Source organism: Mus pahari, chromosome 2 (assembly GCF_900095145.1).
Source record: "Mus pahari chromosome 2, PAHARI_EIJ_v1.1, whole genome shotgun sequence".
NCBI lineage: Eukaryota > Metazoa > Chordata > Mammalia > Rodentia > Muridae > Mus > Mus pahari.
In genome coordinates this window covers 106,803,250-106,818,115 of record NC_034591.1, presented here as the reverse complement: position 1 = coordinate 106,818,115, position 14,866 = coordinate 106,803,250, and the positions used below count along the sequence as shown (strand labels likewise).

The following is a 14,866-nucleotide window of genomic DNA, read 5'->3' as shown; positions in this document are numbered from 1 at the left end:
CCTCCCAAGTGCTAGGATTAAAGGCGTGCGCCACCACGCCCGGCTATACAGTGAAATTTTAATGGCTAGAAATAACTATAAATTCCCTTTAATTTTGAAACCATCCANTCCCGAGTGCTGGGATTAAAGGTGTGCTCCACCACGCCCAGCTCTATGTAATTCTTTCAATGGGGTTGTGATTCCCCCTCTGCTCCTCCAGTCCTTCTGCCAGCTCCCCCACCAGGTTCCCTGAGTTCAGCCTGATGGTTGGCTTCAAGCATCTGACTCTGCTTTGGTCAGTTACTGGCTGGGCCTCCTCAGGAACTGCCACACTTGGTTCCTGTTGGCAAGAGCCTCTTGACCATGGCAACAGTGCTGGGTTTGGTGTCTGTAGATGTAATGTATCCCCAGGTATGGCCTTTCCCCAGTTGGCCCTTCCTTCAGTCTCTGTTCCATTTTTTTGTCCCTGTTCTTCCTTTGGATAGGGACATTCTGCTGTTACCTAAGGGAACATTTATGGGTTAAAAAAAAACTTTGGGATTGGTGGGTGGCCATTCCTTGACCAGAGGTCCTGCATATCTACTGGAGATGGTATCCACAGGTTCTATCTCCCCCCTCTTCTCTGCACATTACTGCTAAAGTCATTCCCATTGGGTCCAGGGAGCCTCACATTTTCCTAGTGTCTGGGACCCTCCAGTGGCTATCCTCAGTTCCTGCTAGCTATTTTTATTTGATTTACTGGCCCTCTGTACCTCTCTCACATCTTCCCCAGATTCTTATACTGCCACCTTTATATCCTCCTCCTCCCTTCTCCCTCCCCCACAATCCTCCTGTTCCCCTCAATGCACCCCCTGACCTTCCTTTCTTCTATGCCTTTGGTAAGGCAGTTATGGGCACCTGAAACCTGTATAGGCCATATTTGAACTAAATCCTACTACCACCTCCTATCCACTCTCTGCTTTATATTAGGGTTCAAGATGTGAGTTCTCTGGTTCTTATTCCAACTGTTATGCCTCCTGCTTGCTGGCATGCTTTCCAACCATGACAGAGCTGTTAACCAAATGAACTGAACATTTTTAAGAGGGTAAGGGAGGTCTGACTCATGAATGGTTCTATAGCAAACCAGCCAAGTCCCGAATGAGTGTGTGTAATTTGACATTGGCAAAGCTCTGCCAATGACCAGTGGCTCAGACCCATGGTAAGGGTAAAACCTTCCCTGGATCAATTACAGGGGAATGGCCAAGCCTTCCTGTGGTCACAAATGAAAATGTTCTCATTGTGTGCAGAGAATGTACACCAGGAATGTTGATACACCTAAGATCACAGGCTCACAGGAGGTACAAGCCACGGTCAGAAACTGCAAGACCAGCTAACAGCAGAGATACGCAGACAGCAAGGGGCAAGTGCAAGAATCTATGCAACAGAATCCAAGACTACTTGGCATCATCAGACCCAAGTACTCCCATCATAGAAGCCCTGGATACCTCAACACACCAGAAAGGCAAGATTCTGATTTGAAATCACATCTCATGATGATAACAGGACTTTAAGAAGAACATAAATAACTCCCTTTAAAGGTATACAGGAGAACACAGGTAAACAGGTAGAAGCCCTTAAAGAGGAATCACATAAATCCCTTAAAGAAATACAGGAAAACAACAACCAAACGGGTGAAGAAATTTAACAAAACCATCCAGAATCTAAAAAGGGAACTAGAAACAATAAAGAAATCACAAAGGGGGACAACCCTGGAGACAGAAAACCTAAGAAAGATCAGGAGTCAGGAGTCATAGATACAAGCATCACAAACAAAATACAAGAGATAGAAGAGAGAATCTCGGGTATAGAAGATACCATATAACACATTGACACAACAAAGGAAACACAAAATGCAAAATGTTCCTATCTCAAAGCATTCAGAAAATTGAGGACACAATGAGAAGACCAAACCTAAGGATAATAGGTATAGAAGAGAGCGAAGAGTCCCAAGTTAAAGGACCAGTAAATGTTTTCAACAAAATTATAGGATAACACTTCTCTAACCTAAATGAAGAAAGAGATGCCCATAAACACACAAGAAGCCTACAGAACTACAAATAGACTGGACCAGAAAAGAAATACTTCCCATCACATAATAGTTAGAACACCAAATGCATAAAACAAAGAAAGAATATTAAGGCCATTTTGGATGCCGAGCGGCTCCTCGGAAGTCGGCTTCTTCCGTTTCCATGTCCGGATCCCTCCAGGAGGAGCAGAACAACATGCTGGGCTCTGGGTTCAAAGCTGAGCGCTTACGAGTCAATTTGAGATTAGTTATAAATCATCTTAAACTGTTGGAGAAAAAAATAAAACGGAACTGGCTCAGAAGGCAAGGAAGGAGATTGCTGACTACCTGGCTGCCGGAAAGGACAAGCAAGCGCGCATCCCTGTGGAGCACATAATCCGGGAGGACTACCTGGTGGAGGCCATGGAGATCCTGGAGCTGTACTGTGACCTGCTGCTGGCACGCTTTGGTCTTATCCAGTCTATGAAGGAGCTAGATTCTGGTCTAGCTGAATCTGTGTCTACACTGATCTGGGCTGCGCCTCGGCTTCAGTCAGAAGTGGCTGAGTTGAAAATAGTTGCTGATCAGCTCTGTGCCAAATACAGCAAGGAATATGGCAAATTATGCAGGACCAACCAGATCGGGACTGTGAATGATAGGCTAATGCACAAACTGAGCGTAGAAGCCCCACCCAAAATCCTAGTCGAGAGATACCTGATTGAAATTGCCAAGAATTACAATGTTCCCTATGAACCTGACTCTGTGGTCATGGCAGAAGCTCCTGTTGGGGTGGAGACAGATCTTATTGATGTTGGATTTACAGACGACGTGAAGAAAGGTGGTCCTGGAAGAGGAGGAGGGGGCGGGTTCACAGTCCCCATTGGGGGACCTGATGGGATTGTGCCCATGCCCATGCCTATGCCCATGCCATCTCCAAATGCTCCCTTCGCGTACCCACTGCCAAAGGGACCATCGGATTTCAGTGGATTGCCAGTGGGGACTTACCAGGCCTTTCCTAACATTCACCCACCTCAGACACCAGCAACTCCTCCATCCTATGAATCTATTGTTGGACCCAAGCCAGAAGCTCCTGCAAAGCCCCCTTCCAGACCCGTGGATAATTACAACACCTTTGTACTGCCAGAGTTGCCATCGGTGCCAGACACACTCCCAACTGCATCTGCTGGAGCCAGTACCTCAGCATCAGAAGACATAGACTTTGATGATCTTTCCCGGAGATTTGAGGAACTGAAAAAGAAAACATAGGTCTCTTAAACCAGGNAGCATCCACATTCTGGAAGTTGATACTGAACAGTTCTCCTTGTAACAGTGAATCTCCATGAAATTCCGTTTCCTCTGTTAACCATCACTGAGCACTCTTCCTTGGGGCTCTCTGCTGCTCTACCAATTGTGTTGCTTTCCACTTCTTCAGTGATCCTGAGAGACTCTGACTGGAGCAGTTGGCTCCTATTGGCTGTGTTTACCTGTCTGTCTTCCTGTCACATGGATCCTTGGTTCTTTCACGGCCATTCCATTCCCAGGGAGTGAGAAGTATTGTGGGTAGAGTTGCCAAAGATGGCTGGACCATGGAAGAGAGTACCCTATGATGAGTTTCAACCTTGNCTTGTAAATACTTCCCTCTGCATGGGGGTGATCGTAGAGAGAATCAAGGCTACCATGTGTTTTCTCACATGACTTAGAAGACGGCTCAGGAAGCCACTGTCACGGATNCTGGAGGCTGGGCCCTCTCATTGACATGTACACTACTCNTCGNTGCAGGGCACTGTTCCACCTGGATCCAGTTGCAAAGTTTGATTGGAAAAGTTCTCTTAGTTTCACTGGGTTCTCAGGGAGCCCTCTGTGGCCTTTTCCTTTATTTTGAGTGCTGTTTCCTTTTTAGGAAAGGATAGCACTGTGGAAATTTGCTTTTCCCCATAGCATGTTAGGAAGGAAGTGCAAGTTGTTATCTAGGCTAGTGTGGGCTTCCAGTTGCCTTAATAGAAGTACTCAAGTCTCTTGGGTAGAGATCTGGAAGCCTGCAGGAGAGGAGGGGCACATGTTTTCATTTGAAAACTTTCATGATTAAGGGAATCTCTACAAACTGGTACCCTAAGTTGTAGTGCCGCGTTGCTGTAGCTCTCACCGCTTTCCTGGGTGGATGAAACTCTTTATTATGGTAACTTATGTGCTGCTTTGCCCCTAGCCAAGGCTCTCCTCCCCCGAGGTTGGTTTTGTCATTGGAAGATGAGATTTTTGCTTACCTGTAATATATCTGTACATATCTCTTTCCAGCAACTTCAGTGTCAGTGTTTTTGATTTGTATCTCATAGCTCTAGCTGCTAATAAAGATCCCATGTCCTGCTTTCAAAAAAAAAAGAATATTAAAAGGTTTCAGGAAAAAGGTCAAGTAACATATAATGGCATAACTATCAGAATTAAACTAGAATTCTCAATAGAAGATCCTGGGAAGATGTCATTCAAACCCTAAGAGAACACAAATGCCAACCCAGGCTACTATACACAGCAAAACTTTCAATTACTATAGATGGAGAAACAAAGACAAAACCAAATTTACACACTATCTCTCCACAAATCCAGCCCTACAAAGGATGGAAAACTACAACACAAGGAGGGAACTTATACCCTAGAAAGAGCAAGAAACCCAAAAGAAGATAGCCATGCAAACATAATTACACCTCTAACAACAAAAGTAACATGAAGCAACAATCATTTTTTTCTTACTAGCTCTTAACATCTATGGAATCAACTCCCTAATAAAAAGATATAGACTGACAGACTGGATACATAAAGAGTACCCAGCACTTTTCTTCATACAGGTAACATACCACAGTGACAAAGATAGACACTACTTCACAGTAAAAGGCTGGAAAAAAAATCAAGCAAATGGTCCCAATAGACAATCTGGATTAGCCATTCTAATTTCGAATAAAATTGACATTCAACCAAAAGTTATCAAAAAGTTAAGGAGGGACACTTCATACTCATTAAAGGAAAAATGTACCAAGATGAACTCTCAATTCTAAACATTTATGCTCCAAATGCAATGTTACCCACATTCATATAAGAAACTTTACTAAAGCNCAAAACACACATTGCACCTCACATAATAATAGTGGGAAAATTTTAACACCCCACTCTCAGCAATGGACAGATCATGGAATCAGAAACTAAACAGAAACACAGAGGAACTAACAGAAGTTACGGACCAAATGGATTTAACACATATCTATAGAACATATAGTCCTAAAACAAAAGAATATACATTCTTTTCAGCACCTCATGGATCTTCTCCAAAACTAACCGTATAATCAGTCACAAGACATGCCTCAAAAGATACAAAAAGATTTAAATAATCCCATGTATCCTATTAGATCACCATGGACTGAGGCTGGTCTTCAATAACAACAAAAAAAAACAGAAAGCCTACATACACATGGAAAGCTGAGGTGGGAGTGGGGGGAGCACCTTCATAGAAACATGGGGAGTGAGCATAGAAGAGGGACTGTGTGGAGGGAAAACCAGGAAAGGGGATAATATTTGAAATGTAAATAAATAAAATATCTTTAAAAAGGAAATGATGTTGCAGTGAGTTCTAATTCAATTACATGTTTATGAATATTATTTAATATAATATTTTGCAAATATATAAACAGAATGAAATTAATATTTGGATGCATTTATATTTAAAAAAGAAAAAAGAAGAACAGTATTCCACTTTCCCAAAGGGAAGAGTTTCAGTGGGTTTGTGGACTAATAGAATATTTCCGCACTTGCCAGAGTGTATGTCCCCATCCTTTCCTTCATAACCAGCCTTGAATCTCCCACGTGTGTCCTTGTCAGAACACTCGTTTACAGAAGTGAAGAATAACACAACTCTCCCTCCTTAGATTACAAAAGAACCTCATGAAAGGGTAGACACAGCCTAGACAACATGGAGGACAATGAAGATACTAGGGCTTAGATGGGTGCATATTATAAGAGGAGGATGGCTGCACTTGAAATTCTAGAGCAATCCAGGCAGGAGCAGGGAAACGTTTACCATAGGTGAGGAAATCTGACATGACAGGACCTGGAGAAAGTGGGGGCAGGGGGGAATCCTTAACTATAGCACTCCAGAGCCCACAACTCAGCTGGGTACTCAATTGGGCATCTTTTGCAGTAACTTACTACTCTCACTAGTTTCTCTCCATCTCTTATCTATCTCCTTAATTTCTCTTCCTCTTCTGTCTTCTAAGATGGCTACTCCCAGGAGTAAGGAATAACAAAGAATTTCATGCAATAGGCAGGGGTCCTCCACAGGGCCATCAATTCCGTACTCCTGGAGCTTGGAAGACATTTTAGTGTTCTAGGCCAACAGAGTCTCCTAAACAAACCATGCCCATAGGCTTTAGAGAGAAAGGGGGCCTGTAAGACACCTTTCATTCTTTTCTTCACCTTCCAAAATGTGTATGTAATACACATGTAAGTTTTGACTAGGAAAAGTCTGTGGATTAGTAAGCTGCCAATTCCTGCATCCTATTTCTCCAGGCTTCTGCGGGATGTGAAGGAATCAGCAAAGAGAGGGCAAAGGGCCAGAACTCATTAAGAGACCCAGTACAAACCAACTGCAGGGCACAGGCAAGAAAACGCTCCCTTAGGTTGGCTTGGAGAGTGTCTTAGTCAGGGTTTCTATTCCTGTACAAACATCATGACCAAGAAGCAAGTTGGGGAGGAAAGGGTATATTTTGCTTACACTTTCTACATTGCTGCTGATCACCAAAGGATGTCAGGACTGGAACTCAATCAGGTCAGGAAGCAGGAACTGATGCAGAGGCCATGGAGGGATGTTACTTACTGGCTTGCTTCCCCTGGCTTGCTCAGCCTGCTCTCTTATAGAACCAAGACTACCAGCCCAGAGATGGTCCCACCCACAAGGGGCCCTCCCACCTTGATCACTAATTGAGAAAATGCCCCACAGCTGGATCTCATGGAGGCATTTCCCCCAACTGAAGCTCCTTTCTCTGTGATAACTCCAGCCTGTGTCAAGTTGACACAAAACTAGCCAGTACAGAGAGGTAATAAGACCTCACTAGATAGTTCAAGCTTGTGTGATCACACAGAGATGCTGGCTTCTCTGACATGAAACAAAGATATCATGGCTATCAGAGTTAACTTCAGGTTTCTTGGACTACACAGCAGCAGGAATGTGATTGGAGAGGCCCCAATGTGTCTCTAGAGACAACTTTACCTAACACTCTTAGCAGTGGATGACATATCCAGAAGTGTCTATTTTCTGTAGCCAAGAAAAACCATAGTGGAGGGCTAAGGACACTAACCCACCCACAAAAAAACTACCAAAATGTGTCCTGCCTACAAGATGTGCAGGGACAAAGATGGGACAGAGAAGGAGGAAATGACCAAACAATGACTGGCCCAACTTGAGACCTACCCCATGGGCAAAAAAAAACTTTGACACTATTAATGATACTCTGTTTTCTTGTAGACAGGAACCTAGCACAACTGTCCTCTGAGAGACTTCAGTGAGCCTTAAAGACCAACAGAGTCAACTAACCTGGATCCTTAGGGCCTCCCAGAGACTAAACCACCAATCAAAGAGCAATCACACAGCCAATGGAAAGAGATGCAGAGCCCACATCCAGAAACCAGATGGAGCTCAGGAACTCTTATGGAAGTTGGAGGAAAGATTGAAGGAACAGAGAGGATAGGGACTATGCACAAAAACCAAGAGAGTCAACTAACCTGGATCCTTCGGTGCTACCAGAGACTCAAACATCAACCAAAGAACCAGTGCAGGCTGGACCTAGGGCCGCTGCAAATATGTAGTAGATGAGCAGCTTGGTCTTCATGTGGGTCTCCCAAGAACTAGAGTGGCAGCTGTCCCTGAATCTGTTGCCTGCCTGTGGATACTGTTCCCCTAACTGTGCCTCTTGTCTGGCCTCATTGGGAGAGGATATGCCTAGTCCTACAGTGTGCCAGGCTGGAAGTAATGATAGCCACAGGAGGATCCTCTCGTCAGAAGAGAAGGGGAGAGGGGAATGTTGGGAGGGCCTGTGTGAGACTGTAATTGGAGAAGAGAATGACTGATATTGGAATGTAAAGTGAATAAATAAATAAAATTTAAACATAATCCTGTCATTTTCAAAAAAGATGCAGTTTGAAAAAATATAAAAACCAAACACAGAGCAAAGGACAGGAATGAGACAGCATGTGCCAAGAGCTACTACAAGGAAGGAAGATCATGCATTTCCACAAGCAGAAGAAATGGAAGAGATATTTATTTCAATTAACAGAACACAAAGATTGTTTCTCTCAAGCTCTGGAACTTATCAGTTCCTGGTGCCTCATGGTCCAGGAATGACACCACATCTACTATGTGATCAATAATTAGTTGCCTGCATCTGCTTCCTTATAGCCCCTCTGCTGACACTTCTTAACATATAGGAAAGGACCAACACCAGTTTGTAACCTCTGAGGATGAATTTGGAGACAAAGACGTAATTAGGAAATACTGGCAGATACTTTGCAGCAATTAGAGGATACCCTCTAAAATATGAGATTGGGAGTGGGACTTACCTCTAAAGATCCTGAAATAATTTAAAGTATTCAACCTATAGAAGTCACTTATAATACTTGTATTTGCCATGTAACATTCACATATACAAACAGGATTTATTATATAAATTTCAAATGGAAACATCAATTCTCTGATATGTTTGTAAATGTACATATATGTAACACAAAATTTTTACACTGCTAGTCAAAGTGAGTCACTAAATCCAAAAAAAAAGAAAGACAGGCCTAAAATTAATGCAATATAATTTGGAGATTCTAAATCACAAAATAAATGTCCTTTAATGAAAACCCCCATTTTGCAAAGCACAGTGTCCTGTGTTGAGGGGCAGACAGAGCTCAGCATCTCCTCTGCAGATGCTGAAAAATGCCCAGCAGCCCCCAAGTTTCTTCTCCCACATCCTGCTTGGAAACTGAACACCTTCTGATTCTGCTCTTGGGTGCAGGGCACTTACCAAGATGGACATGGCAGGGCAGTATCTATGTCTGTGGATATCTGAACACACTTGTGTTACAGGTGCCTTTAATGCATCTATGAAGACTGTATTTTAAATGTCTGTATATGCTATCTCATGTGAGGCTATGCCAGTGCCTTGCCAATACAGAAGTGGATGTTCACAGTCATCTATTGGATGGAACACAGGGTCCCTAATGAAGGAGCCAGAGAAAGTACCCAAGGAGCTAAAGGGGTAAACAAACCTATAGGAGGAACAACAATATGAACTAACCAGTACCCCCCAGAGCTATGTCTCTAGTTGCATATGTAGCAGAGGATGGCCTAGTCAGCCATCAATAGGAGGAGAGGCCCTTGGTCTTGTGAAGATCATATGCCCCAGTACAGGGGAATGCCAGGGCCAGGAAACAGGAGTGGGTAGGTTGGGGAGCAGGACAGGGGGAAGGTATAGGGGGATTTGGGGATAGAATTTGAAATGTAAATGAAGAAAATATCTAATAAAAAAGGAAAAAATAAATGTCTGTATATGATAATAGTCTACTGAGGGGCCCACCAACATGGCATCCCTGCTGAAAAATTTTGCCTGCATTTTGATTTTACTGTATTTTCTCCTAGATAACAGCATACCAGTGGCAGGGGAAGCTGATCAAATTTTACTCATAAATTCCCATAACACATCTACTAGAGGAATAAAAGGGTAATATCACATAGTCAACCAAAACTTTGTTCATTCTTAATGTCAGATGTACTAGATCTTTACCCATTTCATACTTTTACTTTCTCTGCGTTAAGATGAAGGACTGTAGAAGCTCCCATAAGTTGCCTGTGGCTCTAGAAGTATTCTTCCTGGTGTTATAGTTGAGAAAGCTACAGTGTTTGCCATTCCCTCTGACAGTCAGCACTGGTACTGTTCTGAAACTTGATTATGGATTCTCACTGTAGATTTAATGCTATTCACTGCTATGCCCACTCCAGTGAAGTCTGCTTGACAGGCTGAGAGGCCTGGAATCACTCACGAGGCAAAGAGTTTCAAGGAAACTCAGCCTCCTGGAACCTTGGCATTCTCATAACCTGTATACTCAAACCTTACCCCCACGTTAGTATGGTGTACGCTCTCTTTTAGTATTATACGTGCCTTTAAAGATTGAATTTTATCATAGGTGACCCTTCACCAGTGTTCCAATGTCCTAGAAAATCTGTGAAGCCGAGGAGCTTGGAATTCAGCAGGAATTCATTGAGAAGGTTACCTATTCAGTAACATTCAAATTTACTTCTAGTGGAGACCTGTGGAACTAATTAGGCATTACAAAGAACAGAGCTAGGGCTAGTCTGCAGCGTGATTACTTAGGACAGTAGCCAGTCTCACCCAAACAAGGGAATAAACATTGGCCTAGTGGGTTTAAAATGAAAGAGTTAAGGAATCCCCCTGAAACAGGTTTTTCACTAGGCCCAAAGGAATAGCATAATCAAGCATTTACTAAGAACCCCTGGTGGTGGGTTTAACAATAGACTAGCTTTACACCTGGCTCCCTTCTTAGTGGCAAACAACATCTTTTGATGTATACATTCCTTTTGCTTTGTGTCACTGTAACTCAGCAGATGTGTCCTGCTTGGCTTTTCTTGTTTTTTCCTTCTGTATAAAAAGTTTGATGCTCGATTTGAAGAATTACACTCAGATTCTACACGCTCTCTTGTGGCATCTGTTTGTCATTCACAGACTCCTTTGCCCATCTGCAACTGAGACCTGTTCCACACAGATAGGAGACCCAAAAGGGGTAGTCTGCAGCAATTCACCCAGTAACAAGAATGCAGGTTAATCCTTTCCTATATTTTCCATATGTTTATTTGGGGATTTTTAAATTTGGTTTGGTTTGGTTTGGCTTGGTTTGGTTTGGAGAAAGAGAGAGAGAGAGAGAGAGAGAGAGAGAGAGAGAGAGAGAGAGAGAGAGATCTTCTAGATATATGTGTATATGTGTGGATAGATAGATATATATAGATGACATAGATATAGGTACAGGTATAGGTATACATATATGTATAGATACATTTTTCTGAGACAGGGTTTTTCTGTGTATCCCTGGCTGTCCTGGAACTCAATCTGTAGAACAGGCTAGCCTCCAACTTAGAGATTTCCCCTGCCTCTAACTCTTGGGTGATAGGATTAAATACATGTACCACCAATACCAAGCCTATTTGGAAAATTTTAAAAACACTCTTATTCTTATTTTTATGTCTGGTTTGTGACTGTTGTGTAGTAATATAGACTCACTTCTGTAGCTTGTGCTGACCTTAAACTAGTTATTCTGCTGTTTCAACATCAGGGTTAATGACCTGGGTCACCAGTCACAACACTGCTCATGTGTTTTATACAACTTGCAGTTTTATGGTTTCTTGTTCAACCTCCATTCTTGATATTTTAAGTGTTCTCTCAGGTTACCTAGTTAAATACCATTCCATCTGGTTTTTTTTTGTTTGTTTGTTTCTGTTTTTGTGTTTGGTTTTTTACATTAAAACATTTATTCTGTTCCATGACACTGTCACCAGTGTGGAGGAAATGGCTGCTCAGCTCAGAGCCGCTCTGCTCACACAAAGTTCTGAGCAATGGCCAGTACCTTGGAATACTCTCTTTCCCTTCTGCAAAGGGTGGTTGGGATAGGTATTTTAATTTACGTCCCCATGGGGCTGCCATTGTCCTCAGTGAGAACCATGTTGTTGTTGACATGCAGCCTGTTTGAGACTTCCTTAAAAGAGAAGACAAAACACACGACAGATAATCTCCAATCTCTCTCTCTCCTCCAATCAGTTGCCAGTTATTTCTTTAGATTATACATGTCATCTCTGAATTCACTGGATTCTAAGTGTAGTAGGGTACATGTAGGTGACATTTCCTCACTTTGAGTGACAGATAACAGTTTTGCTGTGTGAAGTGTGCCTCTGGGTATGTTCAGCATTGTGAACTGTGTTTCTCTCTGAGAGTGTTCAGCTATGTGAAGTGTATGGCTGAGTTTGGATTCCCCTGCATGAAGTGTGCTCTGGGGAGTTTTGGTTTAATCTCAAGTATGCAGGCATGCTACAAGTCAACAATCCTCATGATGTTTACTGAAGTTTATTGACACTACAGCTAAGAACTTATCTATTACTAATTTACTATTTAAATATGGATGTTTTGACCCCATGTAGAGTACTCTTTTTATCATCTCTATCAATTGGACTCCTGTAAGATCTGTCCTTTGTAATTCGCTGTGTGACTCTGGCAGGGTATTTATTCAAGATGTTCCTGGAGGGCTAAGTCTAACATTCCTCAGCATGGCGAGACTGTGATCCGATCCCACATCCTGACATCATCAGAGACTTGCTATTCCTAACTTTAATGATTTTAAATCTGTCAATCTGGGCATCACTGTGCAAATGACAGTATGGTTCTCTGGATATATTTCTAGCTCCGTGTGTGTGTGTGTGTGTGTGTGTGTGTGTGTGTGTGTGTGTATTTAAGGTCATGAAATGTGTCAGAGAGATGGTTCCATAGCAAAGCATCCTGTTCCTTAGAAGACTCAAGGTCTTACAAACACACACTGGGTGGGCCACAACTGCCTACTGATGGAGGTCCAGAGTACCTGACCTCTATACTCCATAAGCACCTGCACTTTTGTACAAGGACACACACACACACACACACAAATACAAACAAACACTGTTAAATCTTAAAAATATATCCTTATTCAGTACTTAAAAACAATGTGAAATCCAGAACAAATGAGAGCTGTCTCACAGATCAACTTTGAAAATACACTGAGAGATAGAAACCTCATATGATATCTGAGAGGGTATATGGTTTAATTTGCTTTTATATAATTGTCATCCATAGAAAAAGTAACAGATTTAACAGAAAAAATACTTTCATGTATCAATTTAAGATGCAGAATATTACCACTATGGCACCATCCATAGATCTGATGATAACATATTGGATTATATTCATGGTCCATACCCATCACTGAATAATCAAATATTTACTATTCTGCCACACATTGACCTCAAAAACTTAATTATATGCTTTTCAGTGCAAATAAACACAAAAGGGCTGACTGTGACATAGCTATGGGACACAATAATTTGGATGCAGTACAATATTGAGCCATCCTTGAACTTCATCCTTGAATGGAAGATAACAGTGTCCAAAATGTAGAAAACCACAAAGAAGCTCATGAGCAGCAGGATGGTCCTGGTGGCCCTTTGCTCTGGGGAGGCTTTTGAAGAAAGGCTGGTGCTGTGAAGATGCTGGGCCTGCTTCTTGTGCTTCCATAGGAAAGCCACCATGTACCCACTGGACAGGGCCATGAGACCTATAAGAATGGCTTCCCTGATGGCTACCGGCATGAAAAACATGCTTTTTCTAGAGTAACTCATGGGTAGAAGTGAGCAGGACTGAGTAACATACAAAAAATTCTCTGAGGTCAAATTGGGGGTCCCAGTAATCACTAAGAAGTGACTGCTAAAAGACATATAGAGAACACAGAGGAAAAGAAAGACACCTGAGATGTGATGGGGATATTTGTGTTTAAACTTTGTTAAACAAGAGCTTCTAGAACTAAGGGTTATGGTCCAAAGGACATTCAGCAGACAAGTAGCACAAAGGGTGAGGCCCCTCAGAAGCCTGTGCAAATAGATAAGTGATTGGCATGTGGTAGAATCCCATCTCCCCTGAGACATAAACATGTCCACAGCTATGAGTCCCATAGTTATAAGCAGCATTAGGTGGGTTAGGGACAAGAAAGTAATGCAGAGATCAATGGGCTTAGGCCTGTTCTCACCAAGGATCATGCAGAGGTAGGCTATAAAAAGGATACTGTTAGCAGAGATCCCAACACTCACTTCTAGAAGCAAGATGATTTTTATGTTTGTGTCAATGCGGAGTAAATTGTCTTTATTCATTGTATGTGGGTAGGAAGCAAATAGCAAAAATCTAAGAAGAAAAGAGAAAATTTTTCATTAAAACATATGCCCTTACCCAGAAATGCCAACCAACACTGAGCTGGCAGCAAGGTGTCACCTCATCCTGATTCTATATCACCAACTCAGCTCAAATTCCCACCTCCTCACAGCCATCTCCATTGTCCCCACTGTCCTAATGCTTTCTAATCAAGGCTGAATTATGTGCACCATTGTGGGCCTACCTCCAAATACAAACTTTCTTATACATTAAACATTTCCATGACTTTTATGAATCATTCCATCTCCTGGTCCATTGGTTTGGATTATTCTTGGGTAAGAGCTGCATCTCACTTGATTGTCAGACACACAATAGCTTTACATATCTGGTGAATTGGAATGGAGATGATTGCACAAAAGTAGAAATGTACCCTCTTGGAGGACTGTGTGCTCATGGGTTCCAGTGCAGTGTCATTTTATTTCAGTGTCTGCTTTATTCTGCTCCTTTACCAGCAGGCCAAATATTCATTCTCCATTCTGTGTGTCTGTCCGTCTGTCTCTCTCTCTCAGTCTCTCTGTCTCAGTCTCTGTCTCTCTTTCTCTTTCTTGTGTGTGTGTGTGTGTGTGTGTGTATTCATTTGTGTGTTTCCCTCACACCCATACCAACTTTCTCCTCTTTCCTCTCCCCTCTTCACTCTCCTCACTCTCTCTTTTTCAAATAGCATTTCTCTGTGTAGTCCTGGCTCTCCTAGAACTCACTCCGTAGATCAGGCTAGCCTCTAACTCAGAGATCTTCCAACTTCTACCTTTGAAGTGATTGGATTAAAGATATATGCCAACATTGCCTGGCCAGGCCAAATATTCTTAAT

The 14,866-nt window shown here is 42.4% G+C and overlaps 1 protein-coding gene and 1 pseudogene across 2 annotated transcripts; one reads left to right on the top strand and one right to left on the bottom strand.

Moving 5' to 3' along the window:
- Positions 1-2,164: 2,164 nt before the first annotated feature.
- LOC110316413 lies at positions 2,165-3,977 on the top strand (annotated as a pseudogene). Its single transcript, XR_002380268.2, has one exon. The product of XR_002380268.2 is annotated as an IST1 homolog pseudogene (transcript).
- A 9,021-nt stretch (positions 3,978-12,998) lies between these two features.
- LOC110317126 (vomeronasal type-1 receptor 44) lies at positions 12,999-14,091 on the bottom strand. The gene has a single exon (XM_021191515.1). It carries the CDS (start codon positions 13,998-14,000, stop codon positions 13,071-13,073), a length of 930 nt encoding a protein of 309 aa, XP_021047174.1. The 5' UTR covers positions 14,001-14,091; the 3' UTR covers positions 12,999-13,070.
- Between the last annotated feature and the right edge of the window lie 775 nt (positions 14,092-14,866).

Bases quoted from the DNA above. Each gene is read 5' to 3' on its own strand.
- LOC110317126 (XM_021191515.1), bottom strand. From the start codon at position 14,000: ATGAATAAAGACAATTTACTCCGCATTGACACAAACATAAAAATCATC.